General features: G+C 46.3%; 1 protein-coding gene across 2 annotated transcripts in view; it reads left to right on the top strand.

The window, feature by feature from the left end:
• Positions 1 to 12,405, top strand: part of Scn8a (sodium voltage-gated channel alpha subunit 8) — a 163,516-nt gene that overhangs the window by 138,418 nt on the left and 12,693 nt on the right. For both annotated transcript variants that reach the window (XM_040753785.1, XM_040753786.1), the window contains exons 21-24: positions 4,081 to 4,203; positions 9,168 to 9,452; positions 11,342 to 11,395; positions 11,845 to 11,982. In XM_040753785.1, coding sequence (XP_040609719.1) covers positions 4,081 to 4,203; positions 9,168 to 9,452; positions 11,342 to 11,395; positions 11,845 to 11,982 — 600 coding nt within the window. The remainder of the gene's footprint in view (positions 1 to 4,080; positions 4,204 to 9,167; positions 9,453 to 11,341; positions 11,396 to 11,844; positions 11,983 to 12,405) is intronic.

The raw sequence follows: 12,405 nt of genomic DNA, 5'->3' as shown, positions 1-12,405 counted from the left end.
TTCATTTGTCCAATGTTTGTTGAATATCCATGATATGCCAAGCCTGCTCCATGTTGTAGAGAATATAGAGTATCAAACACAGTTGGTTCTCTCTCACAGCCTAGGAAAATGAAACACACAGAATCACAGCCTGATGTGTGGGGTTACCCTACTCAGTGATGATGACTTCATAGATTGCCACTTCTAAATCCTAGCCCTCGGGAGGCAGAGACAGGTGAATCTCTGTGAGTTCAAGGCCAGCCTGTTCTACAGAGCAAATTCCAGGACAGCCAGGGCTGTTATTACACAGAGAAACCCTGTCTTGGGGCGGGGGGTTGTGGATGGATAAGTCATTGATTGGCACCCACATAATTAGAAGTTTCTGTCCAGCCTGGTCCCGCCACCCTTAAGTCCCAAATAAACACACAGAGACTTACATTAATTATAAACTGTTTGGCCAATGGCTCAGGATTCTTATTGGCTATCTCTCTCTTAATTATTATCTCATAACTATTAATCTGCGTATCTCCACATGACCTTATCTTACCAGAGAATGCCCAGATGTCCTACCTTCCCCATAGCTACATGGCATCTCCTCAAGACTCACCTTTCCCCCACCCCCCAGTTCTCCTAGGCTGATAGCCCCGCCTATACTTCCTGCCTGGCTACATCGAGCCTGTTGAGAGACAAACATATATTCACAGCATACAGAAGGACATCCCCTGTTGTCATTTGCTGTTCATTGTTGGAATCAATCTCATTCTCTGAACACTGTAGAGCTTGTAGGTATAAATTTAGGTCCTAATTCAGCAGCGTATCTGCAACACTCCCATCTCATCTCATCCACTGATGATATGATTTTATGTTAGAATCAGTTACTCATCTCCATGCCTGCTTCCCTAGTAGATACTCATTTTCCCTTGTTGCCTCCTAAAGCTACTATAAGCACTGCTTTTATAGAGCCATGAAGAAAGTCCAGACATCTTAGACCAGTTCTATTTATTAATAAGCCATGTGAATTCCCAAACAGTCATGTTTTATTCTTCTCAGGTCTTTGTCTCCGTTGGCTTTTATGCCCTGTAAAATAATTTTATCATCTTTCTCCAGGGAACAGTTCCCCATTGCTTTCAGGGGTTTTAGCAAGCACATCTGTTGAGGAATGGGGACCTCAGACTGACCCTGGTCTACTGAAAACTTTCTCTCCTCGGAAAGTCCTTTGGAGATGGCCTCAGCTTTGCCTCTTGAATGCTTTTTCTTTTCTCTTTCTTTTTTTTTTAGGTTTGATTCCTTTGTATGCTTGACCAAATATTCTTGTTATGTCCTGTAGGAGTTTAACCTGTAAGAGAGCCTTCAGCTGCTGGGGAATAGTTCAGAGGGGACCTTACTGGTCTTGCAGATCTTGACTCAGTTGGTGGCTTTAGGGCCAGCCTCTTCATTGACCTCTGTAGTCCTCTATCCTTCCTCCCACTGTTATTAGTAAAGCTGCCACCCTTCAGAGCTGGGGTCTTCCTGCTTGGTATGGGGTCTCTAGACACTCAAAGTTTAGGTTTTTACAATCTGTACCCACCAAAATTCACAAGGTCTTTTGAGCTGAAGTACATAGTTGAAATGGAGTTGATTACCTTCAGATGACCCCATTAAGACCAACTGATAGTCAGGCAGTTCTAGACTGTTTGGGGTTAAGAGTTGGATTGCAGGTTGGAGAAGTGGCATAGCAATTAAAAGAGTGCTTACTGTTCTCACAGTGAACCCGAGTTCAATTTCATCACCCACGTGACTCCAATTCCAGAGGAATGACAGGTCACCTCCAGACTCACATGTGTGTACCCACACACAGACAAACACGTAACTTAAAAATAAAATAAATCTTTTTGTAAATTAAATAGTTTGCTTGTCCTGGCCATAGTAGCCAAGACACGGTGCCATATAAATCTTTATTCATCATTATAAATAAAAGGAAAGTCATAGGTTGGCTGCTGTGTGCTAGATAGGAGTTTTGAGCCCTTGACTTGGGTAAAGATTAACCTTGTACCACCTTCACAGAACATGGAGAGTCTAGTAGGGTTGTGCCTTCCTCCTGGCTAGCTTTGAACACTACCTAGGACTAGACTCCGTAGAAGATCAAGACTGAGGGGTTATGAGGTTCTTGGATAAAAGTCACCTGTGGTACTTATTGACTATGTTTCCTTTGCTAATTTGTCATCCAATTCTCAAATGGTTCCTTGTCAACCAGGATAAGAGGGCTTGCACATATTTTGAAATTGAATCCTTTAAGCCTACTTCCTGTTCTTTCACTGACTTTCTGGTTTTATCCTCATTAATCCTAGTACTGAATTATAAACGTCTTCTTTAAAAAAAAGAATTGTAGCCAGGCTCAGTGGCCTTTATACCAGCACTCAAGAGGCAGAGGCAGGCAGATCTTTGTGAATTTGAGGCCAACCTGGTCTACAGAGTGGGTTCCAGGACAATCAGAGCCACACAGAGAAACCCTGTCTTTTAAAAAAAATGTTTTTTAATGTTCATGGGTATAGTTCAATAGTAAAACACTTGCCTAGCATACACAAGGCCTAGGTTTAATCTCCAATTCTAAAACATGTACAAAGAGGTATCTATGTGTGTGCAAAGGCATGCAGTATACACAGAATTAGACAATCTAAGAAAGAGATCAAAAACTGTAGATATTTTTTCCTCTACTTTCTCACTGACTTTGGTTTCAAAACATCTATTAAAGTAGACATATAGCTCCCACTTCCCAATAGAGGGAACATCGTAGCTCATTCCAGAATCATGTACAGATACAATAGAATACAACATGTGGAAAACACTGCTGTGATGAGCCCCAAGCCCAAGCATTCTCAGACACGATTAGGTAAAGGTGTGTTCAGGCCATGTACCCCAAGGAGCCCCCTGTCTTGCTCAAATCAAACCCAGACAGCTCTAGGTGTGGCTAGTGTCCAGTATTATAGTCACCTTGATAATAGGAGCAAGGTAAGTTTGCTCTTGGGGAACAGGGAAGTGTTGACCTGAGTCCAGGCCTGCAGTCTTTCCTCCAGGACATCAGCAGTCCAGCTCTCTGTGGTTCAGACATTGATGGTCTGTCGAAGTACTGCCGTGTCTCCTGCATGCCGGTGCTAGGTCTCCACAGCCTGCCCAGGTGGAGCGAGCACTGGCTTGGGTCAGCAATGTGGGTCTCATCCTAGCCCCAGGGCTACCACTGACAGGGATTCCCTATCAATAAATGGAATGGCCCTCTTCCCAGGAGCTCTTCTAGTTATTGTTAAGGAGGAGAATAATCAAAGACTGTCCTGGAACTGGGCGAGGCCAGTACATTTGGAGCTATTCTGGAAGAAAAGAAGAGAAACTGCAAGAAGTATGGATTTGGTTCCTACGGCCACAGTCCTATGGCCATGAAGGGTGATAGTTGAGCTTAAAAGATGGAGGTTATAGTTAAGGAGGGAGGGGATTGTGTAAGTAGCTCTCACAGGGCCAGAATCCCATCAAGGAGGCTCTTGGGGAAGACAGTCACCTGTGGTACTTATGTTTCCTTTGTTAATTTGTTACCCAATTCTCAAATGGTTTCTTGTCAACCAGGATAAGAGAGCTTGTCCCTGTCGGAAATCCCATGGTGGCTGAGCTGAGGAGGGGCAGCTGGTGTGGAGTGTGTGTATTTATCTGTATTCTTTTCCATAGGTTCCATTAAGTTTGTCTGGCTTAATTTAATGGGAACTTCTGGGAGCCGCAGACTGTAAAGGGCGAGGGTAAGGTTCTTGTCATCTCTTCAGGCTCCTCTCCTTCCAATGGGACCTCCTCACCCCTCCCCTCAGCCTCTTCCCTCTCCAACTTGCGTGTGTGTCCTGCGCCTGCCCTTCACTCTCTCTCCCCTTTGTGGTTTTCTTCTGCCTCTCTCAACCGCCTTTCCTTCCAGGTCGTTTGAGTCAAGTTGAAGTAGGCTGAAGTAGGCAGCCGGTGTCACCCACTTCCTCTGCTGGGGGCCCCTGTCTGTTAAATCAGGGCTAGGGGTTTTATTCTAACACGCTGGAACCTCTGTTTTCTTTTCTTTTCTCTCTTTTTTTTTCCTTTTTCTCTTCTGTCTCCGTGTAGGTCTCTTTAGTCAGCCTTATAGCTAATGCCCTGGGCTACTCGGAACTAGGTGCCATAAAATCCCTTAGGACCCTAAGAGCTTTGAGACCCTTAAGAGCCTTGTCACGATTTGAAGGGATGAGGGTAAGCTATTAAGAGCAGCCGATCCTTCTGCATGCCAATGGAAACTGTTAAAGCATGCTAGAACTGATCACATGGTGGGAAGATCATTCCAACATGAACTCTGTGATGCAGCCGCTGAGTTGATCCTCCACTTTCTTCCTGGCACCTGCCCCATGTGCGGGGGAGTTCCATTAAGCTGCCTCATCACATTAATACTGGCCCCACCCCAACAACGTGCCGCTGCAGAACATGTTAACACTGGCTCCCCTCATTTGGCCTGGCTTACCTGTAGCACTTGGGTGGCTTTCTGGGCTGTTGGATTTATAGGGAGAATCACCAGGTGCAAAGAAGGGGAATTATAACCCAGAGACCCTCTGAAAAGCATAGTTGAAGGCAGGCAGAATGCTGGGTAGGGACAGCAGCCAGATGGGGCCTGTGGCCTTGAGGTCACTGAGAAAGCAGCCAAGAAGGGACTTGAAGACGATGACAGACTTGGAACTGGGGATGGAGCAGAATTTGGCATGACCCTGGGAGAAGAAACCCTTTTTTTTGTACTCAGATTCCTCTTATTGCACCTTGTTGTTCTCAGCCCAGTCCCATAAGGACTGGCAGCCTCTGTCTGATAGCGAAGCTTTTCTCCTCACCCCCAACCCCTCCACCCTTGCTCTATGGTCCCCGCCCTCACTCCATCAGAACAGGCGACAGTGCAATGTGACCGCGGATCAGCTAGTTCTGAAATTTCTTGAGACCCCTGTTCCTACTTGGGCCATACACTACCCAAGTCTAGACAATACAAGGGGTTGTCATCTGCCATATTAGAAGCAAGACTTTCTCCTTTGATCCTTTTTCTTGTCTCTTTTGGTTTTAACGATTGTTAGTGTGCACAGATGTATGCACACACACTGAAAAGTTGTTTTTCCGAAAATCACATGGACAGCCAGTTCGATGGTGATAGTTGCCCTGTGCTAATCAGAGGGGCTGGTTATACTTAAGGGGCCCAAGAAAGCTCGCTTCGCTTTAGATATTAAGTACATGCAGGAGAGCAAACCAGAGGATGATTGTTTTAAATATGCAAATATCAGAACATAGGCGTGAAAATGGAACAATTGCAATGGTCACATGAAGTAAGACTGACTGGCAAAACTAGAGACCAGGACAGTGCAGCTGTGCCCATTCATCATCTGTGACCCTGGCCACTAGTCCACAAAACTACTCACACTCTTGTGGGGACTTAGGAAGTTCATTGCTGTATTGTATTAAACAAATGCTGTCTACAATGAACTCGAGTTTGCTCTATAGCACAGTCACAGTTTGGCTTACTAAATGTGAGCCTTCAGTAGCTCCCCTGAAGCCTTCTACAGGAAGGGCAATTCTAGGGCAGTAAATTTATTCTAAGGAATTAAAATTAAAAAGGAACTCTAAGTCTTTGTCCCACTAGTTAGAGGTTTCAGCATGTGGGTAAGACAGGCACTGTTCCTCCCAGTGTGTGTTGCTTCAGAGTCGACAGTTGAAATGGCCATGGTGTGAGTGGAAACAGGGTTAAAATGCTCGTCTCTGCTCTCTTACCTGTTCACCTTTTTCATAAGGGATAATAAGGCTTAGTAGTTTTAGAGTTAATAACTCACCTTGGCCGAAAACCTCTGGACAGGATGCAGCTATGAACATTCCATCAAAGGCATTGATTACAGTACTGGACCTGAACCTAGTCCTTGACAAGGACCCTGGCCTCCTAAAGGAGATCGCCACTTCCTACAGACAACCCCCAGCATGCCCAGCTGGCACTAGGAACTCTCTCCATCTGGTTGCTCATCACTGTCTCTGTCACTGTCAAAAGCAGTCGCCATGGACCAGCTGGAGGCATTTTCTCAGAGGAAGTGGTTTGAGTTCCAGATGCAGGAATCCTTTTGGTGACCTCCCCTTTTTCCACTTGACTCCTTCCCTACCTTCCCTCACCTCTCATTTGCCATTTCCCCCAAAACTTGGGCTTGCCAACTCAAGTAGATCAGAAGCCGAAGTCCAGAATAGCTGATCAGCATCATTTTTTAAACTACCTAGCTGTTTTTGTTTAAGGCAGTGTAAGCAAGCTGCAAGCTGAAGCAATAGTGCCCAGTGGGGGGAGCAATAGAGGTACCACTTTTGGTTGGTGCCAGTCAGCGAACTCACCACTTTGGGCAAGTGGAGAGGGCTTATAGATCCATTCCTGCCCTAAAGCCTGTGAGCCCTTCTGAGGAAGAGTATCTCCCAGTAGACATCAGGCTATGTTCATAGCAAGTTAGCCAGTTAGTACCTGTGTTTATTCGAGTATGATTTTCCATGGGGTGTATGTTTTCATTCAGTAGCTTGGCTTCTTCAGTATGCCAGCATTTGCAAGATACCACCTAAAGCCCTCAGCTAAGAAACCCTGACACACTGACCATCATCCATGCAGATGGGCTCAACTGTCACTGTGCTGCTCTGGTTTTAGGCTCAGCCTTTCACTTGAAAGGGGAATGTCACCCTAGCCTGTCCTGGGGTACTCACTTCAGTCTCCTCTCCTTCCTCAAACCAAAGACCAGACATTGCAACAGTCCTGCTATTGGCAAAGGAACACTTGGTGTCACTCCTTGCTTTTCTCTCCTCCATAGTAACCCTTCAGCCCTTGCTGTCAACTCTGAGGGTATTTACTGTTGTGAAACATGCATGCATCTCTGTTGTCAGTACATAGTTGTCATGAAAGCCATGTTCCCTCTGCCAGACGCTCCAAGCTATCTCACAGACCTTGTAGGGTGTTATGAGTGAGAGACAGTGGGAGATGCTAAAAATGCAAGAATTAACATCCAGCGGAGTTTTCTTATCAGCTGTTATATTTTAGTTATATTTGTGTCAGTCACTAAGTATAAGCTGCCTTTGAAAAATGCAGCTCGCTTATGTGCTTCTAGACCTACCCTTGAGCTCTGTGTCTAAGTTATAGAAATCTAGCTTGTACCAGTACTGGATTTCATCATAATTAGGGCAATGTAAAATACCCAGAGAGCAGAGGGAGATCCAGTGTATTAAGTGACCACAGAGGATATTGTCATCAGCTGGGTGCTTTCCATTAGAGACTGACTTCTTGCCCATTGGTTGTTGGGAACACTATGACAGTCTTTCCGGAGCACAGTTAATCCTGCTTCACAGCCCACAGCTTAGTGGCCAGTGTCTACAGCAAGCAGAAGTGATAAGCAAATTCCACCAAATCTGTTTACTGTTTTATTTGTAAAACTAAGGTAAGGAAGTCTCCAGTAGTTGTGGTTAATAAAACTACACTACGGAGGCCGAGACTATAGCTTAGAGGAAAACCTCTTGCCCAGAATATGTGAGGCCTGGGTTCAGTCCCCAGCACACAGGGAAAAGGACATTTTATAGATACCTTTTATAGGATTTTTGTATCCTATGAGCCATGAGGCTCAGATTAGCGCCTTGGGTTAGCTAGCTCTCCCTTGCTGTAAGTATCTTGCATCCGTAGTTTACAGCAACATGTGGACACCTTGTAGACCTAGATAGACTGGGTTTGACAAGAGCTCAGCTGTGGGAAGAATTCGCAGAGCAGGTGACAGGCTGACTTGCCCCACATCATGGTGTCCCCGAGCTCCATTGTGACTTGCTACCACACTCACATGAGTTTGTGAAGCTTCACATGGTCTGCTCTCGCTGTCTGAGAAGTGACTGTTCCATTCGTGGGTCATCCCTCTACTTTGCCTGTTCTTTCCCACATTTCATTGCTTTTTGGTGCTCCTTCCGAGGGGTGAAAACTGTAGAATGAGGAGGTAAAAGTCAGATCTGATTATCCAGCCCCTTTGATAAATGCACAAAACAACATGCAGAATCTCCAGAGTTCAGAAATCCGGGTGCCCTTGCTTGAAAAAAACACACATTTGTAGTGCTGACCATCTGGCCTATAAGAGGTTTCTTGGTCTAAGAAGAAGCAACTGCCTCTCAGTCTAACGGCCTTCATATGTGAACTGGAGAGTCACAAAACGAGCAGCCTACAAGGAAGAGAGACTCCAGCGATTTTCAGTATAGGGCAGAACAGCTGTCTTCTCGGCCATGTCTTCCAATGAACTGTCTGAAGTAGAAACATGAAGCTGCCAGGACAGCCTTTCTGGGCCTCAGCAACTCTGCCCAAGACACTGTTGCCCCACTACCTCCAATATTGCTTTGTGAGCTCTGGACTCTGGCAAAAACTTACTTTTTTTTTTAACATTCTGCCAGTCTTTTTAGTCTCAAGAACAGTGCTCTAACCCAACCCCTCCAGAAAGCTTTAAGCCCTTTTGATTTCTAAACTGAAGAATGGAGTTGAGGCCTGGACCCAGCAGAGGCAAGAGAAGCCAACATCTCAGAAGGCAGAACAGCAAAGAACCTTGAGTGAGACTCACATCTGCTCAGATTTTATCTTAAACCGTTTGGTAGAGGGAATATAGCTTTCTCTTCCTTCTTGAGCCTGCAAGATCTGCATGCTCAGCTATTGCCTGAGATAACTGCCTTGCATAGTTGTAAGACTTTCCGTACCGTGCTAACCCAAAAGGCAGCGCTCTGATTATGAACAATCGTGCCTTGTTTTTCAGAGGGGGAATGTGCATTGAAAGGCTTCTAGTGAGCTTGCGATTGCTCAGATTTCACGGGCAGGTGTGCAGTGTATTTTGACAGTTGAGAAGGAGGGAGACTGGACTAAGATCGTTTTTATGGTCCCAGGTTGGTGCTTAGGGAAAAAAAATCAAATTCAACTTGGGCAAGAGAATTTGCATAAACTGAAATAAAACACAACTTACTAAAATTCACCCAGATATAGTGCAGAGACTTAGATATTTAAGTCCTGCTATGGGCCTGTCCAGTTAACAATAATTGCAAAGCCAGTACAGTGTTTTCATGCCAGAAAAGCCACAGAAATATCATTCCCCTCCTGGAAACCAAAAGAATGTGCCTCTCACTTCGGGCCAGCACTGAGCAGCCTCCCCCTTCCAATGCAGGTGGTGGTGAATGCCTTGGTGGGCGCCATCCCCTCCATCATGAATGTGCTGCTGGTGTGTCTCATCTTCTGGCTGATTTTCAGCATCATGGGAGTTAACCTGTTTGCGGGAAAGTATCACTACTGCTTTAATGAGACTTCTGAAATCCGGTTTGAAATTGATATCGTCAACAATAAAACTGATTGTGAAAAGCTCATGGAGGGCAACAACACGGAGATCAGGTGGAAAAACGTGAAGATCAACTTTGACAACGTTGGGGCAGGGTACCTGGCCCTTCTTCAAGTGGTGAGTGCTGCTGCATCAGATCTGGGCAGGTAGGCTGCCAGCAGAGATCCCACTTGGTTCCCTTCCAACCCTGCTCCAGAGTCAGGATCACTCTCAGGGTTCTTGGCGCGTCATTCCCCAAGTCAGTTTCCTGGAAACGCCTTTCCCCTGGCTTCCTTGATCTTACTCACAGTCTGCTGCAAGTAGAAACGCCGCAGTGGGAAAAGACGCTATAGCAGTGGTTCTCAACCTGTGCGTGGTGACCCCCACCTGCAGACATTTACAGTGGTAAAATTACAGCTGTGAAGTAGCAATGAGATAATATTATGGTTGGGGACCACAATAATATAAGGAACTATGTTAAGTGGTCCCAGCATTAAGAAGGTTGAGAAGCACTGTGCTAAAGGGACCATCTTCACTCCCCGAGGCAGTTACAAGGGGAGAAGATGAATTCAAAGGCCAGTTTGATAGAGTAGGAAGCCCTCGGGACAATTATGCTGAAGTGTACTAAGGACAGGCCAGGGCTACCATGCTGCCACCCCTGCAGCTCAGCCCTAGACGTGGGTCTCAGAGGAGGGGCTCATTTTAGTGACCAAGCTGCTTTTGCTTCAATTCGTTCTACCATCCCTAGCTTTCTCATGCCCTCACCCGATGCTTGGAACATTTGTTGGATGAGACGGTGTGTTGCAGGGAGAGCTGGTGTGGAGCTAGCACACTCCAGTGTGTACAAATTGTTCAACTTCTCTGACCCTTTGATTCTGTTATTGAATGTAGATAATACATTGCTTATATGTTAAGAGAATTTTTGATTTAAAAAAATAGCTCGGCACAATGCCTAGCACAGAGTTAATTAAGGTAATTATTATTCTGTGTTTTGGTTCCTGTTATTACCATGCCTAACATCACTCAGTTGTTGTGAGTATTAAATGTGATAGATGGTGCAGGGAAAGCTCCCAGTCTAACCTAACCTTGGTGAGCACTCACTGTTAGATGCAGTCGAGGGGAAGTTAATGAGATGCACTGCACTCATGGGACACCATGATGGCACCTTTGCTGTCCTGTCACAGTTTAACAAGCTGGGACGCCTTGGGTTTAAGCTGTAACAAAAGGGTAGAGTCTTTGCCTAACATGGACAAAGCCCTGCATTCAACCCCCAGCCTCACAAAATAATTAGGTAGCCAATTAATTAAAAGAAGAAACGGGTTGGGCTCATTTCTAGAATCTGAGCATCTCAGAACCAACGTGCAGCCACCTGCTAACACAAGTGTTCATGCTTCGTGTGCATGGGACTGTGTGTGCAGGCCATCCGTGTGCATGCAGGTCATCCATTGAGCAAAGAAGCCCCTAGAGCCTGGAATCTGGTGAGCATAGCAGAGCTAGAGACTGCTTAGCAGAGCTAGAGACTGCTAAACTGACTTTCATGTTTTCTATGTTGTGCCAGCTCTAGCAGAGAGACTGAAGGCTGAGAAGAGGCTGCTAAGGAGAAGCCAGGCCCAGGGCTGTGTGTGCATTAGTAAATATGGGTCCCAGGTCTATGGGTTTGTCTGTTTAATGCAACTGTGAGTTTTTCAGGCCCTTAGCGTTTATTGAACTCCTTGTTAAAGAGTGGCTTCTTGGTGAAGGTCCAAGCACTCCAGTGAACTCCTAAGTTCATGCACAGGCTCATCTGTTGTCACTATAGGCTCTGCTCTTAGTGCAGTCCTTGCTGCATATGTCTTCACCAGGCTTTGGTGGTATTTTCAGGGACTCTTAAAGTCTCTTTGGACTCTTTCTTAACTAAGTAACTCCTGTGTCCATGTACACTGTGCCATCCTGTATTCTCGCCCAACCTAAGCCTGGCCCTTAGGACCCTGCCTTGACTCCAGCCACTCCCTAACAGGCACAGTCTAATGACTGACTCTGTTTCCCAGGCAACCTTCAAAGGCTGGATGGACATCATGTACGCAGCTGTAGATTCCCGAAAGGTAAGGACACTCATGGTAAAAATTTGACCAGCTTAAATAGTAGGAAGAAACTGCATGGTAGATCCATCGAAGACACGGAAGAGTGGAAGAGGGAGGGACCCGAAGTGTCTCTGGACACCAATTGCTTGTCGTGTTGACTGTAGATCTTTTCTTCTCACACACTGGTTCTGCGTGGCCAGACCCTGCTGCTCACTCGACCCTGGTGGCAGCAACTACCCTCCATCCTTCCTCGCTCCCCCTTGCTTCCCTGCTCCTATGCCCGGAAGTGACAGTGCCCTTGAAGAACAGGCGGGCCAGGGAGGCAGAGAGAACCTGCAGCTTCCACCCCAGCTTATCAGCCATGTGAAGGGAGAGTGAGGCTGGTAGCTTTGGCATGTTGGAGTCAGCCCCCTCCCGACAACCCCCGAGGCAGGAACTGTCTTGAGTGTCCCTCTCCCGTCCTTCCACAGCCTGATGAGCAGCCTAAATACGAGGACAACATCTACATGTACATCTACTTCGTCATCTTCATCATCTTCGGCTCCTTCTTCACCCTGAACCTGTTCATTGGTGTCATCATCGATAACTTCAATCAACAGAAGAAAAAGATAGGTCTCCTCCCCACATTGCCAGTGCCAGAGGTCAACCCAGATGAGAGGCACACTGCCTTGTCTCTAGGGAGATGTCTCTTCCTCTAGAACCCAAACTACCACTTCATGATAGCACTGGCCCCAGTGTCCCGGCAGCAGCCCCAGCCAGCCCCTTTGTTTGGGGCTGCACTGGCAGTGTGTGGCTTACCACATTTCCCTGTGCCTTCACATTCCTGAGGCCACTGCTGTTGGAGCTTTCTACCAGAGGGAGGGACAAAAGAAGCAGATAGTGCTATGGTGAGAAACAGAACTTGTCACAGTGGGATTTCGAGGCAACCCTCAGAGGGCTCCTTTCCTCACTTGTCCCACATGGGTAGTGATTCTTCCAAAGCAAACTGGATGACAGACGTACTCTTGTGCATAAGTTCAGTCTGTCCAGTG

Source organism: Mesocricetus auratus, unplaced genomic scaffold, assembly GCF_017639785.1.
Source record: "Mesocricetus auratus isolate SY011 unplaced genomic scaffold, BCM_Maur_2.0 Super-Scaffold_100010, whole genome shotgun sequence".
Classification (NCBI taxonomy): Eukaryota; Metazoa; Chordata; class Mammalia; order Rodentia; family Cricetidae; genus Mesocricetus; species Mesocricetus auratus.
Note: the sequence above shows the minus strand (reverse complement) of the source record. Positions and strands in the feature narration are given on the sequence as shown.